At 53.9% G+C, this 14,941-nt stretch overlaps 7 protein-coding genes across 7 annotated transcripts; 2 read left to right on the top strand and 5 right to left on the bottom strand.

The window, feature by feature from the left end:
• Window positions 1–349: 349 nt before the first annotated feature.
• Window positions 350–4,373, bottom strand: K452DRAFT_348181 (uncharacterized protein; the record flags this gene model as incomplete). The annotated part of the gene is made up of 11 exons (XM_033545523.1): window positions 350–882; window positions 968–1,023; window positions 1,055–1,129; window positions 1,168–1,997; window positions 2,026–2,030; window positions 2,057–2,118; window positions 2,176–2,308; window positions 2,342–3,401; window positions 3,446–3,855; window positions 3,880–4,135; window positions 4,241–4,373. 11 exons carry the CDS (start codon window positions 4,371–4,373, stop codon window positions 564–566), a joined length of 3,339 nt encoding a protein of 1,112 aa, XP_033403197.1. The 3' UTR covers window positions 350–563.
• A 197-nt stretch (window positions 4,374–4,570) lies between these two features.
• K452DRAFT_8075 (uncharacterized protein) lies at window positions 4,571–5,959 on the bottom strand. The gene is made up of 2 exons (XM_033547176.1): window positions 5,249–5,959; window positions 4,571–5,193 (listed from the first exon to the last, which is right to left on the bottom strand). Exons 1-2 carry the CDS (start codon window positions 5,844–5,846, stop codon window positions 4,769–4,771), a joined length of 1,023 nt encoding a protein of 340 aa, XP_033403196.1. The 5' UTR covers window positions 5,847–5,959; the 3' UTR covers window positions 4,571–4,768.
• On the top strand, window positions 5,960–6,404 carry K452DRAFT_8074 (uncharacterized protein). Its single transcript, XM_033547175.1, has one exon. The coding sequence runs from the start codon at window positions 6,074–6,076 to the stop codon at window positions 6,341–6,343; it is 270 nt and encodes an 89-aa protein (XP_033403195.1). The 5' UTR covers window positions 5,960–6,073; the 3' UTR covers window positions 6,344–6,404.
• K452DRAFT_8073 (uncharacterized protein) lies at window positions 6,405–10,195 on the bottom strand. Its single transcript, XM_033547174.1, has 4 exons — window positions 9,973–10,195; window positions 9,848–9,916; window positions 8,201–9,795; window positions 6,405–8,144 (listed from the first exon to the last, which is right to left on the bottom strand). Exons 1-4 carry the CDS (start codon window positions 10,003–10,005, stop codon window positions 6,467–6,469), a joined length of 3,375 nt encoding a protein of 1,124 aa, XP_033403194.1. The 5' UTR covers window positions 10,006–10,195; the 3' UTR covers window positions 6,405–6,466.
• On the bottom strand, window positions 10,013–10,672 carry K452DRAFT_282495 (uncharacterized protein). Its single transcript, XM_033539596.1, has one exon. The coding sequence runs from the start codon at window positions 10,587–10,589 to the stop codon at window positions 10,386–10,388; it is 204 nt and encodes a 67-aa protein (XP_033403193.1). The 5' UTR covers window positions 10,590–10,672; the 3' UTR covers window positions 10,013–10,385.
• Window positions 10,673–10,712: 40 nt separating this feature from the next.
• Window positions 10,713–13,300, top strand: K452DRAFT_282489 (uncharacterized protein). Its single transcript, XM_033539595.1, has 3 exons — window positions 10,713–12,923; window positions 12,984–13,207; window positions 13,266–13,300. The coding sequence occupies exon 1, from the start codon at window positions 10,798–10,800 to the stop codon at window positions 12,805–12,807; it is 2,010 nt and encodes a 669-aa protein (XP_033403192.1). The 5' UTR covers window positions 10,713–10,797; the 3' UTR covers window positions 12,808–12,923; window positions 12,984–13,207; window positions 13,266–13,300.
• A 190-nt stretch (window positions 13,301–13,490) lies between these two features.
• K452DRAFT_293890 (uncharacterized protein) lies at window positions 13,491–13,799 on the bottom strand (the record flags this gene model as incomplete). The annotated part of the gene is made up of 2 exons (XM_033541636.1): window positions 13,491–13,536; window positions 13,585–13,799. The coding sequence occupies 2 exons, from the start codon at window positions 13,797–13,799 to the stop codon at window positions 13,491–13,493; spliced, it is 261 nt and encodes an 86-aa protein (XP_033403191.1).
• Window positions 13,800–14,941: the final 1,142 nt, after the last annotated feature.

Below are 14,941 nucleotides of genomic sequence, written 5' to 3'. Positions count from 1 at the left end.
GGGGTGGTGGGGTGGGGGAGCGGGGTGGGCGGCGGAGAGGGGCGGGGCGAGAGGCGGGATGGGGTGGAAGGTGGGAACAAAAGTGCGTGCGTGAGTGGAGTTTTCACTACCAGCACCTACGTCCTTAACGACACTGGAAGCGGGCATCTGCTGTCCAGGCGCTGGCTAGCCGGGCAGTAGGTATCTACCTAAGTGTGCGCGCGCATGTGTATGTGGATGTGCGTGTATAGCTCACGAGCAGAAAGACAAGCTCAAAACCGACTGCGTATCTGTATTGCACCCCCTACCCCTAACAAACAGCCTAACAACCTAACAATAAACACAGGCACGACGTTGCGCTACCTATACTAACAAGCCGCCTCTCAACACACAGCAAACTAAGGGGGTAGAGAGTAAAAGAGAAAAAGAAAGCGAAAGAAAAACGCACCCACCCCACCTCCGCACTTTGCACCACAAAAAGGCCATCATATTACACTACGATTTATCATCACCATACCAGGCGTCATCGCCGTCATTACAGCGCACGCATAAAGCCCACCACGCACAAGCATTGCCAACAGGCGTTACCTCGTTGTTTTGGCGAGGCGAGTGTGCGTGAGGCGCGTGTAATGCGTGCAGTGCGTGCAGTGCGTGTTGTTTTGGCTGCGCTGGATGCTGGTGATGGTGTTGTCTGCATGCTTTTGGCTTTCGGGTAGGCAGGCCCCGTCCCCGGTGGCGGAGCTTGGGCTGCTGAGATTTGTCGTGCTTGTGGTTGTGGGAGCATCGATGTGGTGGTGAGGGGAGGGAAGGGCGTGTTTTGGCATGCATCTTGTAAAAAGGGACTGAGTGATACTGCGAACATAGGTATCAAGGACGCCAAGCCCATCACCGTCTAGCACAATCCTAGACATTTGGATGTCTACCTACTGCCCGATCCATAAGCATAAAACACCTCCCCAACCCAACCCCAAAGCAGCACCCCAAACACCCCCTCACAAGCCTCAACTGCACCCCCACCGCCACAACCGGGAGCACACTCACAACCTCTCCCAGCCTCCGCATACGCGGGCGGCACTCTCGCACGCGGAAACGCGCCAGCCGCCAACAACACCGCCGCAGCGTTATACAGCGCCGCCCAAGCAAAATTGCACTTAACGCGCGCAGCCGCAGCGCGTCGGCGGTGAGGACCGCGTCGGCGGCGCTGGCGGCCACGGCCGTCCCGCTGCTCATGTGCACGCCGATTTGCGCCTGGGCGAACGCGGGGGTGTCGTTCGTCCCGTCGCCGCAGAAGAGGATTACTGCGTTTGGGTTTGCCTGATGGAGCTGCTGGATGTAGGCCTGTTTGTCGCGGGGCGAGCAGCGGGCGCGCGTGTTTGTGGCTGAGACGGGGCCGGCGTCGTCGCCGCTGACTATCGAAACGGCGATGTTGGAGGCAGCGAGGGAACTGATTACGGCGCGTGCTTCGGGGCGGAGAGTGTCTTGCAGGGCGTAGACGGCGCGCGGGGCTCCGTTGATGGTGGCGCAGAAGACAGTGAGATCTTGTGAGAGGAGGGGGGTGAGTGTTGGGTCTGTTTCCATGCCGAGCCAGTGAGAGTTTCCGGCGCGGATGACGGCTCCTTCGATCGAAGCTTCCATGCCTTTGCCGGGGAGAGACTGGATGTTTTCGATCTTTGCTTCAACAGCGCCGTTTTTCTCGAAGTGGGCTGCCACAGCTATAGACACTGGGTGCTTGCTCGCACGAACAAGTGCAAAGAGAATCTGCGTGACAGGCTCGTCGAAGCCCTCAAGTACAATCTCACGACAAACACTGAGGTTGCCTTGAGTAAGAGTTCCGGTCTTGTCCAGCACGACGTGCGTTGTTTTCCGCGCAATTTCCAGCGTCTCGGCCGTTTTGGCAACCACGCCATGTTGAGCCGCGATCCCACTGGCCACGACAATGACGATTGCCACGGCAAGCCTAATCGCGCATGGGCAGGACACGATTAGGGTGGCGATGGTATAGGTGGTTGCTTGTACAGCTGATTTAGACCCACCTTGGTGCCGCACGGCAACTCCGACGGCTACCTAGATGGTAAACACGACGAGCGTGATTGTAATAATAATAGGGACGAAATATCCCGCTATTTTATCTGCAAGATCCTAGATCTTTGGCCTCGACATCGTGGCTTCGTTAACTATAGCCGCGATTTTGCTTACTGTGTTAGACCTAAGAAGTCGAGCGAAAAGAGTTCCCGAGCCGTTGACGGAAGCTGCTATAACCGGGGATCTAGACTCTTTAGGTATTAATTTAGACTCGCTAGTGATTATGGACTCGTCCACCTCCGAGGATCTAGAAATGGTAACACTGTCGGTAGGAATTCACGTCTCTGAAAGGACCTTGAAGATGTCGCCGAACTGTAGTAAGCGCGCATCGATCTCTTCGTAAGTTCTATTATCCGAAGAAACAAGAGTAGTCGGTGCTTGCAGGGAGCGGATAGAGACGCTTTTAACAGCTTTTTGGTGCGCGAGAGCACTGAGGAATCGTCCGACCATGATTAAGGTTATAAGTAGCGTGCTAGTCTCGAAGAACTCGCCGGTAGGAAGAGGGTGTCCTATGACTATATAGGCAAAAGCCACAACGGAGAAGACATATGCTGTAGTTGTGCTGAGGACGATGAGGAGATCCATTTCGATGACCCGAAAGAAGATGAGGCTTCGGAGAGCGCTCAAATAGAAAGGCCCGGCAATTGCGACCTGGACAATGGTAGCAAGGGCCAATGATGCATCACCATAGGCCAACTCGTGTTCTGAGAGCGGCGTCCACGCGATGACCAGCACGGGGATAGTGAGCAGGGCGGATATGACAGTGGTCCGGCCAACGTCCCACACATGTTTGCGTCCTGAGGCAATTGACGGAGGTGCCCGATGGGGTGCTAGTTGCAACGGAGGGCTGAAAGCATGATTGACCAAATCGCGAGCTCCGATTATTTTGGGGTCATACTGTAGAGTCACAGTGTCCTTGTCCACGATCGACGTGCCGACTACCCCGGGAGGCATCTCGCGGGTGAGGAAAGCTTCGGCGTCACCACCCGCAAGGACTTCGATGACTTCGAGCTCTTCGTTTTCGTTTCTGACTCTTTCGAATTTGAAACCGGTTTCCTTCTCGAGGCGGACCTGGACCTGTTCAGCCGAAAGGATCCGGCTATCGATGTCAAACTCGGCTCTTGAAAGAAGCAGACTGGTCTGGACACGAGTCATGGCTGGAAGGCTGTTGAGGGACCTTGTCAGTTTTGTTTCGCATCCGGTGCATGTCATGCCTTTGACAGTCAAGATGACACGCTCATTCTTGACATCTCCACGTTCCACGTCGACCAAACTAGCATTTGCAGAGACGGGTTTGGAGTCGGTTTCTCCTTGCACCAGGCATCCTTGCATGCAGGAGTCTTCCTACTAGCGCTGATATGTGGGCGTTCTGTAGATGTGTGACTGCGAATTGGCTCTGTGCTTCTGATACGGCCGGCAGAATCCTCCTTTGAATATAAAGAAGCCGTCGACCTACTTCGCTCGCCTTGCCTGCCTCGTCTGCGCCGGATAGTCGTCTTATTGCAGCAAGATTCTAGGTTCATGGCAAGGAGGGTCCTGCAAATGCATCCCAGTGCCTCCAGAGAAGCTTGGTATTGGCTTCGAGCTTTCTTCTTGTGGTGTTCGCACGCGTCGCCACACTCTGTGGGTTCTTTGGAGCACTTTTCCGAGAATTCTCGTCGAGTGATCTCGTCGAGGCAGCCGTCATCGCAGCATTGGGCTTTCTTTTTCCCCGTTCCTGAGCCAGCTTCCTGACAAGCGGTGCGAGTGCAATCCTTAGAATTCGCTTGCGTGGGTGCGGGACTCGAGCAGCAGCTACGTGCACATTTGTTCTCTGACTGGTCAGTCGGAGCACCAGTCGGGAGGCTAGAGCAGCTGTCCTCCGACTTGCGGGGAGAAACATTGATCGGCGGAGGGGCGGAACAGCAGCCATCTGCGCAACTGTCATCTGACTTCGGGTTTACTGGCTCAGTCGGAAGGGAAACACAGCAGTCGGATGTACAGCTGTCCTCGGGCTTACGAAGAGAAGCCCTGGCCGGTGGCTGGGCGGACGAACAGCATCCGTCAGCACAATCACCCTCCGACTTCCGGCTGACTGTTTCGGTCGGAATGCAGCAGTCGCCTGCACAGCTATCCTCCGACCTCCGAAAAGCACCTGAAGTGTTGGTCGGAACAGGATTGGAACAACAGCCGTCCGCACATCCCTCCTCCGACTGGTGAGGGACAGCTTCGGTCGGAGAGCAGCAGCCGACAGCGGTGCAGCCTTCCTCAGACCGATGGACCGAGATCGACGTCTCTGCGTGATCAGGCCGGGAAGAACAACAAAGGTCCATAGCAAAAAACTTTACTGTTTGATAACAGACAAAGTCTAGGCAGATACGGCTTCGTTCAATCTGCCAAAAGTCGTTGAAGTTGAGAGGTGGATGACCTTCCAAGATTCCGATCAGAAGCTATGGCCTCCACGCTTGAGCCGATAGGGCAAGAGACCTTCTATGTACTACATCAAATGTCACAGTGTTGCTCCAAATCGAAGATCTAACAGCACTTTATCAATCTCGTAAACAAGCATGTAGACAGCTGTTGGTCTAGATAGGCTTGGCTTTAACGTCCATCACTGTCAAGCGAGACAGTACCTTCAATTGAAGCCTTCATGCTTTTACCGGGGAGAAACTAGATACCTTCACCCGATATCTAACACCATTTCCCCCAAGATGGCCATAACGATTGTTTAGGAGAGTTGGTCACTCTTGCGCTTGAGGTGATCGCGGTGCTTCTGCTTGGGAATGACAGACAGCCGGATATTCCTGATTCGCTCCCTGAATTCGTCTTGAAAATCGCACCCCGGTTGCTTTATAATTGTTTTCTCAAATTCGTGAAATTGCCAGTGTCTAGGGCTTCGCAACACCTTTACTCTTGCCAGCGTTTTGTGAATATCTTTCAGTGTTGCTTTCGTCGACAAAGGCCCTCGTCGATCACGCCATAGGCCTAGTCGGTGTAGTGGCAGGGTCAAAGAGCCGCAGGTCAAGGCATCACATTCCGCTCGTGATTCAGAGGTGTCCAGACAGCAGATTGTATGGTTGTACTTGTGGAGGTACTCATCCACGACGTTGAGAAGAGCATGCAAATGCATTTCTCGAACCTCGATAATGCTCTCTGTAAAATCATGCTGTGAGTATCGGAGACTAGAATATCTAGAGGTGTCCCATACCTATGATATCCGGAGGCATGGGGAAATCGTATTCGGTCAAAGGATCGAATACTCTGCCGCTAGGCGCCTCCAGTTTTCCGGAATCATTCATTTTTATGTTGAGAGCCAGACTGTTTGCCACGTTATTGAAAATGGCGCCATCACCGTACTCCCATGCGATCCACAACCACTCTTCGTAGTCGCCACTCTCTGGAGGATACAAGTTTGCCAGCCACTTCTGGATCCACGGGCGGACGGAGATAGTGGCGAGATACTTGTCGGTCAATATGGACAAAGATAGGAGTGTCTCAAAGTCCAGCTCGTTTGGCACGTTGTGGAACTGAAGATGGACAATGTTCAGGAAGACTGTCAAGCCTCGGGTATCCTCTTCTGGTAGAACGATTTCCTTTTCTTTTGCTTCTTTGAAGCAACTGCCAGGACCAATCATCTTTCGCCAATATGGCGATATCAGGCAAAGTGGTTGAGAGGCAACTACAAAGACCTCCTGTCCATTGCTGAGGATAAGCTTAATATCCCCATCAGGGGAAAACCATGATGTTGTCGGAGATTTGGGGCATAAAGTTTCGGCATCAGTTTCGGCACCGTCGCTCTTGTTCATGGCGTGCAGTCGAATTTCTTGCGTGTTGCGGGTTTTGTTTGTATATACAACGGTGAGACGACGTTATATGCGCTTAGTTAAATAGCTCGGTTAACCCTAGGATGAGGTGGAGTAGTTATGAAGCAAAGTTGATTGAGGTATCAAGCTACTGGAGCGTCGCGCGAAAACAGGCGCATCAGCAACGCTGACGAAGCTACGCTAACTACAAGAGGCAGGTACTAAGCCGCATGGAGGGCTGCAGTCATGTGCCAGCGCCAGCTGGCTCGACGCGGGGTAACCTGGCACGTAGTAACTGCAGTGTGTACGTACCTAGAGATCGCGATGAAAGGCTGCGGTCTCGTGAGATCTGTGTTGCCTTTTTTTTTTTTTTGGTGGACGGTGAGATTTTGGTGAGGTGGGAGGTTGATAGCTGTGCTTGGTGGACATCTACACGTATGTTGATAAGTGGATTGTTCTTATGCTGGTATCAACCATTTGTTTGCTTATTATGTATTTAAGAAACCCGCCACACCCTACAGCGCGGCTACCAAGTCATGTATCTAGGAATGCATCTCCGACTAGGCGTACCTATGCGTCTCCTCTACCCACCGAACCCTCCCACGCTATCCACGACACTCACTCTATTTCTTCTTACTCCCCCTCCCGCCCCTCCCACTCTTTGGCTTCGTCTTCCCCTTCGCCGCCTCCTTACCGCCACCACCCCCGCCCTGTCCTCCGCTCAACACAACCCTGACCTTACTAACCGGCACGACGCCATAAACCTCCGTCTCCTTCCACGCCTTGATGCACTCGACCTCGCGCGGCCAGATGCGCTCGACGTCTTTCTGCTGGCGGTCCGTCCACCGCGGCTCCTTGAACGCCGCGTCCCACTTGCCCAGGATCTCCTTGACCGCTTTGCCCTTCTTCGTCGCGCCCGGCTGCAGCTTGACCTTGTACTTGTAGGGCGCCAGGGCCATCCACGGCGCGCACACCGGGATCGCGGCCACGATCTCGTCGCCCACTAGTGGCCTTCCCGTGAATGCGTCTAGGCCTACTTGCTCCAGCCGCGCGGCTTCCTCGTCCAGCTCGTCCGGCTCGTGCACTTCGCCTTCCAGCGCCGCGCGCCGCTTCTCCTCCTCCGCGAGCCCCTTTTCCTGCGCCCGCAGGTGCTGCTCGCGCCGCCGCTGCTTCTGCGCCTGTTGCTCTTCTTCCTTGCTGGGCTTGTCCTCTTGCGCCTTGGTCTCGGGGCCCTCACCTGGCTTCTTAGCTCCCAACAGTCGCAAGGCCAGCTCACGGTCCTCCTCGTCTTGGTCCGCGTATTTCTGCGCAAGCTTCTTGGCCTTGGCGCGCTTGCCTCTCGGCAACGGTGCCTGCTTCGGTTTGGGAGCGGCGCTGTTGCCCTTGCTGGCTGCTGCTGTCTCCGTAGCAGCTGCGCTTGAGCCTGCGTCCGCTTCACCGTCGGATCCATCAGCGCCCCTAGAAGCGAGGATCTCATCTGGATCGACACCCTTGCGTACGAGGCGGCGCTCGCGCGCGGAAAGGAAGCGTTTGCCTTTGTTCGCGGGCGCCTCTGATTTCACAGAGGATCCATCTTTTTCATGCGCTTCTTCTTCGTTTCCGGACAAGGCCTGAGCGGGAGCTGTGACGTCCTCTTCCTTTTTGTCCTCTTCAGGCGATGAACTCCTTTTCACTGCTTGCTCCGTAGCCTCGGATGTTGACTGCAGCGGGTTGCTGCGCTCTTCCTCAGGCGACTTCTCCTCGTCGCTTTCCTCGTCTGCAGAGTTCAGCTTGGCGTCAGGGAAGTCCTCGTCGCTGTCAGATTCGTCATCATCAGCTGGTTCATCAGCATTTGGCTCCAGATTGCTACCACCCGCAAGGGGCTCTTGCTGTGATGCGGTGGCAGGCTGGCTAATTCCATCATTTAGCCTGTGCTTGACGTGATTCGCTTTGCTCTCTTCGCTAATCTGGAACAAGACCGCGAACCCAAGGAGTAGCTGCGCAGGAGGCAGAAAATTCTTCTTTCCGCGAACGGTGAAGCCACCGGCGGCGAGGTACTCGCCTGTGGATGCGGTCTTAGATACCTGATCCGCATTAACCCACCAAGCGGACATGACAGCTTTCGAATCCCATGCGCTTGACGTGGAGACGCACAGGTTGCCAGCTTGAGAAAGAGTCGAGGGGGGGATAGGCGCATCAGGTGTCTGTGGGTTGTTCTTGATGATTACGGAAGCAGCATTGTTGAGGTCGGCATGAACGTAAATGTCGCCCTTCTTCAGGTATCTCCGGTACAGGATTTCGTTCTGCTGAGCATCCTTACCCCTGTGATACCATTAGTATGTTTTGTTAATAAACTGATGCGGTGCACGACAACTCACCCAAGAACCAAATAGCCATCTGACGAGAGAAAGTACATGAACTTCTCAAACCAATATTGCTTCCTCACCGGCCTTAGTACTTCCTTTTCTTGCTTGAGACCCTTTCTCAGATCAGCGCTGATCTTTGCCTCTGTACGCTTGAGAGCCATCTGAGATGCTTGCATTGTCTTCTCTTCTTTGACAGCAGCGGACTTCTTTTGATCAAAGTAGTTCTTGGCATTTGACCACGGCGACAGTTCGAGATCGACGTCGATTGTTAACCTCTTATCCGCTGGCTTTTGGGAACTTTTCTTGACAGGCTCCTCCTCTTCCTCATCTGATTCCGATTCACTCTCGGTCTCGTTACCCTCAAAATCCTCGTCCTCATCATCGACACCTGGCTCCGCAAGAAGCAACGTAGCGACGTTCTCGCGCAACTTAAGCGGCAGCTTGATCATTTCTGCCACAGGATTGCCATGTTTCTGCTCCCTTTCAATGAGTCGATCAATCTCGACCCAGTCCATACCTTTTTGAATCAAACCGTTTACAGCATCCATCGCTTCTTGGACCCTTTCAACGTTGGCCTGGATAGCTTCGGCTTTCCTCACGTTCAACTCCTGGACTTGTTGCAAGCCACCGATACGGTTGGCATGCTCCTTTCTAGCCTGTTCAAGCTTCCGCTTGGCAGTTTCTTCCTTTTCCTGTAGACGGGATTCCAGTTTTTGGCCTTCAATTGAGGAGAAGAATTCATCCACAGTCTTGTTAAAGCCCTCAAACTCCAAGAAGACGGTGTTTTCCTCGCCTTCAAACTGCTGAGGCCTAAATGGATGGAAATCCTCGTAGAGCAATTGTTCCGTGGGCGCCTTTGCCTCGGATCCATCTTCCACCACATCTAGAGAAGGCTTTTCCTTCTTTTTGGCAATGATGAAGCCCTTTGCCGTCTCAGCACTCGTGATCTTTATATCTACATCTTTCGCTGCTTCTAGGGCTTTCATGAGCTGCTCCATCAAGGAATCGTCTTCGAGTACCTGGTCCGGCTTGACAGTGGCGTCGAAATTTGTAACGGCAAATGCGTGGTCCACAAGCATAGGCGGCAGCTCGGTGATTGACACAGCCAGCGCTTTCCGCAAAGCATCTTTGCCTTTTCTTTTAGACTTCTTGTCCGTAGCTTCTTGCTGCTTTTCCAGAGCTTTCTGCAAACCCTCTCGGACACGCTCCTTGGTCAATTCGGGTACACCGTTGTAGTTCTGCCGCAAGGACAAATTGTACTGCAGGCCAACTCTTAACCGTTCATGCTCGGCGCCCTCTTCAACCGTACGCAGAAGCGCCAAGATGTTGAGGTCGGCATCGGTAAGGATGATGTTGCCGCCAGCATAGAACTCCAAGTAAAGCCTGTACAGGCCGTCGGAGAACTGCAGCTCGATGATTCTGTCCGTTCCAACTTGGGATATCTTGGTGACGCGGCGCGTCTTGAGGAATTTACGGAGCCGAACGACAAATGGAGAGGGCGCAGTGGCGGTGGTGCGTGAAAAGGCTGTGAGATGGCATCGGAAGCCGGAGTCGACGACCAGTTGCTCGCGATGGTTAGGCTTCTGGAACTTGAAGAGGAAGATGCGCTGCAATTCCCTGTCAGCCATGAATAATACCCGGAAGGTTGCGACGGCTTACGGTCGACAGGTCATATATGTTAGCGACGCGCAGCGAGCAAACGCTGGTGGAGAGCTCGTGGGCGATGACCTGCAAGGTGTTGTTAGTCGAAGGCGGGGTCGTGGGGGCTCCGAGAAGCATCTCACCTTGACGTCGAGAGAGGAGAATCTCTGCTTCATCTTGCGCGGGGAGGGTTCTCTGTATGGGATTGGCTGTTCCGCGGAGAGAGTTGGAGTAGAATGTTTGCAGAGTGCGTCATACAAGAGCTGGTGCGCGCCAAGAGGAGCCGATCGTCACTACGTAGGAGGTCCGTAGGGCTGAATGCTCGCGTCGCAGTGGTTGGCGGAACACGCAAAAGGAAGCAAAAGCGCTTCTTTTTCAATAACCATAGTTGTAAATAGTATATTGGGTAGAATCCAAGTCCTTTCGCTCCCCCTTGGTTGCTTGCGCTGCGTCGAACAGACCATCAAGCAGCTAAAAAATATATCTGTATACAGAAATAAATAGATAAGTAAAAAAAAATTAAAAAATAAAATAAAATAATAACTACAGCCGCCGCTCACCGCCTTGGAGTCGCGCGTCGCGCCGCCGACTTGCCGCATCCTCGACGTTTTTGCGCCCACGACGCGCCCACGCGCTCAACACCGTCACCACCATGCTGAGATGTCGCGCCACGCTGGGCCACCGCGCCGTTGCTGCCGCCATCTGCCCTTCGGCGCCCTTTCTCGTCCCGCGCAACCTCTTCCGCCCCGTAGCACGCCATGCCTCTGACTCCAGTTTCCTGCGGAAGGTTAGATCTCAACACCGAGAAACTAAAGTCCCGACCCGGCGCAATGAACCGATCCCCGAGGTTTGCACCCACGTTTTCTCCCATGTATTACCCGCGCCTGACCATATATTAGTCTCTCCGCGACTTCCGTTGGCACGTTGACAGATACATAATCGAACCGGTGGTACAGCGATATCCTCAGATGCTTCAGGAAGGCCTACTCAACCACAACGACTTCCTACACCTCTCAAGGTTGACTCACTCGATCCTAAGAGGCCCGAAGAATTCGAAAGAGAAGAAGCAATTGGCCGTCACCTTCTTGTACCAGCTGATTGGAGACTTGCAAGCTGGAAAAATATTCCCGCACCATCAGGGCATCATGCATCTGATTAGCATGCTGAAAGAGCGGGGGGATTACGACGGAGGCATACAACTATGGACTTGGTTGTCCAACAAGAGCGGCGACTATGTGAGCCCTTACGTATACGGAGCTGCCATCGAGCTGTTCACGTTACATTCGCTCCACACTGGAACGGGTGCAAAGCTCTCTGATCTCGAAAACATGTATGCAGAGGCCCTCAAACGGTTCCCTGGAGATTTTGCACAATACCATCTCCAGCCAAACGCTATACTGCCGGACCGAAGGGAGCTAGTTGAGATGAAAGGATTGCATATAACCCTTTTAGAGGGCATCACATACGCGAGACTGATGTTAGGCGAGTGGAAAAGCGCATACCTTGCGCTCGACACTGCTTTACGGCTTTTACCAACCCAAGCCCCGCTCCGTCTTTATGAGATGTTCATCTTCAACCGACCGCTGGCGGAAACATACAGGGTTTTCATGATAGCTTGCCGCTCCGGAATAGAGATTAGGTCGGACCTGCTCACCATCATGCTCTGTAAACTGACCGATAGCATGAAGAAATCTGGCACTGAACTGAAGCTGAATTCGATTGGTGCCATGCTCAATGCAATTGAGGCATACACAAGCGGCGGCTACAAGCTCTCCCCTCCACATCTCAGTCAACTTATCAAGGGGTTTGAGTCAGTCCTAACAAAAGTACCTTTGAAGGCGGTCCCGAGGATGGAATTCAAGGAAGGGCTGTCCCAACAAAAGCTGCCCGAGAACGAGCTTGGAGACAAGGTGCAGAACGCCGAGCCCTCTACAGAGAGCCAAGAACGTCCACCTCCTGGCCGGTTCAATCGAAACATTGCTGAAATAGCACGGGAAGTCATCATGAATTTCCATGCTAGTGGCGTTCCCGCATCAGATTCATCTTTCGCCACCTTGATTGGTCTGGCCGGAAGAGCAAGGTCAGCGGAAATCCTCGGCCTCTCTATCCTCGATCTTCAATCCAGCGGAGTAGAGCAGACTGATATTCTCCGCCGCATTATGGTGCTCGCTGCAGGCCAAATTGGGCACCAGTCACTGCTCGAAACAACGTGGAAGAGTATAGTGGAAGCCAGAATGGCAGAAGGTGTGACTTTCGACTGGTTGGATTGGATGGCTCTATCACGGGCTGCAAGATACGAGAACCGCTTTGCTTTTGTCGAAGAGCAACTGGAAAAGTATAAAGAGATTACGCCATATGGCGTTCCAGAGAAGATAAAGTTGGAGTTTGAGAAAAAGGGGGCAACGATAATAATGCCGACGGAGGCGGAAGAGAAGATGCTGGAGACCCGTTTGCCAGAGCTCAGAGCCCAAGCTCTAAGGATAGCTGCCCAAATCAAGGAACCAAGGCTCCGCAACTTGTATGAAGAGCCGCTTCCTAAACTGCAGGCGCCGGTATCGTCACCGATTCCCGAGGACATGCTTCGCACCATCTACGACGAGTTGACGAAGGATCCGCGGCAGCCCGAGAAACCGGAACCCGTCAGGGTAGCAGTCAGTCCTTCGGGGTATCCGGTCGACGAGCTCCGCTTTGCCAACTGGAAAACGATCAACGAGTGCATTATGGACGCAGCATATGCCGAAGAGCGGAGAAACCGGCTAAGGCATTTGCTTGACACTGCGCCGGCGTCAGAGCGCTATGGCGTGAGGCTGAAGCGGTTAATCGAGCCTCACCTCGATCCACGCCGTGTTCCGAAACTCACGGAGAAGGAACCGGCGGTCGAAGAAGTGACGTACACTCTGGAATCGGCGAGAGAAGAAATCCGGAAAATGAGAGATGTGGACTGGTCGCTGGAGGCTGGTTCAGGCATAGGCTTCTAGGTAACCTGAAAGGTCCAACTTGCACGTCTTCCTTTTTGTATAATTACTCCCACAGAAGTGGTCCGGGCTTCATCAGTTTCTACAAAGCCCGCAAGTCTCAAGCAAATTGTATGGTGGTATGTTCGAATGCTAGGTGATCACCTGATGCTGCAAGTGGTGATAACGAAGAAACTCAGGTCATGCATCAGTGGTACAACAAGCACAGGCGCAGTCAGCAGAAAGCTCAAAAGCCACACAAGTAGAGCATAACCGCACAGCGGCTAAGAAACTCGACATTATCGTCTACTGAAAGTCGTGCGAGAAGATGGTACAACATACGCCGATGGGACCATCGGAGACGTCTCGCTATGCGCCGAAACCATGAGTGATAAAAGTACAGCGCGACCAAACGCGGAAACCAGTGCGCACATCGCTCCCCCATCCCTAGTTTAAAGTTCCCAACCAACCGGAAGCAATAGTTTTTTGGCTAGCCCTCGCCAAAATAGCAAATACGACGCTCGAAAAACCAGGCAGAGATACAAACAAGCAGGCAAGCAGCATCAGGGCGGCCCTAAAGCAGAAGCCGCGAAAAAGAGAGAGAGAGAGAGAGAGGAAGAGGGAGAGAAAAGATGAGCTTTAAAAAAAGAATGAAGAAGAGTAGGAAGTAGTAGTAGTCATCGTCTCTCTTGCCACCATCACCATCACTAGTGTTGAGAAGCGGCAGTGGCGTGGTAGGTAAGCGGGTCGAGCCTAGCGGGGACTTAAGCGCCAACGACGCCCTCGTCCCGGTTCAGCCACCACTCCTCGATCTCCCTGTTCTCGGGACGGTTGATGGCCGCGAAGCCAAAGTCGACGGGCGAGGGCGGCGGCGCCTGGCACTCTTCCTTGATGGCCTTGGTGCGGGCGTCGATGGGCTGGGGCGGCGAGGCTTTCAGCGCGGCACAGAGGTCGTGGCCGAGGGTGCTGTGCTTGGAGAGAGAGAGGCGCTCGCGGGGGGCGATGGTGGAAGGCATTTTGGGTTTTTTTTGTTTGTTGCGGAGAAGAAAACGAGGAGGCTTGATGGGACTTTTTTTGTTTTTCGGTAGGGCCCGAGGTGTTGGCTGGAGGCGGACTGGGTATTTATATCACGTCTCCTCCGGGTGGGTGGGTGGTTTGGTTTGAGCTGCTTGGATGGGGTCGAGGCCGCGGAGACAAAGCTCGGTTTATACCGAGGCTGGACCGTGGATGCACAAGGGGGGCTGGTGCTGAATGCGGGAATGGCCTGTCAGTCTAATGGCCCCAGGATCCGAGAGGGCGGTTACGCAGAAGCTTAGCTTACGTTGGTGGATATAGTCTCGGAGAGTAAGCTCCTGAAATGGCAGGTCCGGGACGAGATTGGAGAGGTGGTAGTGGTGCAAGGCGGAGTATTGTAGTAGTAGTAGCGCTTAGGTCGATGGAAGAAGGCGGATTTGGTCGTGGATTTATCTGGGCCAGGCTGCGGACGGGGATGAACAGTGCTTTTTTGAGTTTCAGGAGAAGGTTGGAATAAAAAAAGAAGCGTTCGTTGGAGGCAGAAAGGGCTTGCGTGTACGTGTAGGATGGGAATTATCACAGCAATGATCGGAGAGGGCGGGCGGCAGCAGGCGGACAGCCGGGAAGGATGATCTGGTCCAGGCCTTGCCGTTAGGACCGACTACTTAAATAACGGCCTCTCATGCTTTTTTGCGCGCGCGCGCAACCAAGCAAGCAACGGGCCTGTCTCTGGCCTCACACCGCCAGACGCGGCCTCGCATGCGACGATGCGCGGGGCGTGCCAATACTCTGTCACCGCGAGCCCACCGGATCTGTGGGGGACTGGCAGCTAAATCGGCCCCCCTGGCTGCCCTTCCACCCTTCCCCGAGATGATCCTGCTGCCGTGTGCAGCGCCGTCTCCATCCATTCCATACCAGAGGCGTCACGGCTAGCCGTTTCGCCCAACGCTGCGTCGCAGATCCCATGTATGTGCCCCGCTGCACCCTGCTGCGTCGCGTTGCGAGCTGTGGGGAGAGACTGACTCTACGAGTACTGTAGCTTAGCTACTCCGACTTGCAGCCTTGCCTAGTACCACGGCAGCTCGCGTGCTTATGGCAAGGCGCGCAATCAAACGCGCTTGCTGCTCGAAGAGAGAGTTTTTTT

The sequence above is a fragment of the Aplosporella prunicola genome (assembly GCF_010093885.1).
Source record: "Aplosporella prunicola CBS 121167 unplaced genomic scaffold K452scaffold_1, whole genome shotgun sequence".
NCBI classification, from domain to species: domain Eukaryota; kingdom Fungi; phylum Ascomycota; class Dothideomycetes; order Botryosphaeriales; family Aplosporellaceae; genus Aplosporella; species Aplosporella prunicola.
This window is presented reverse-complemented; position numbering and strand designations above follow the sequence as displayed.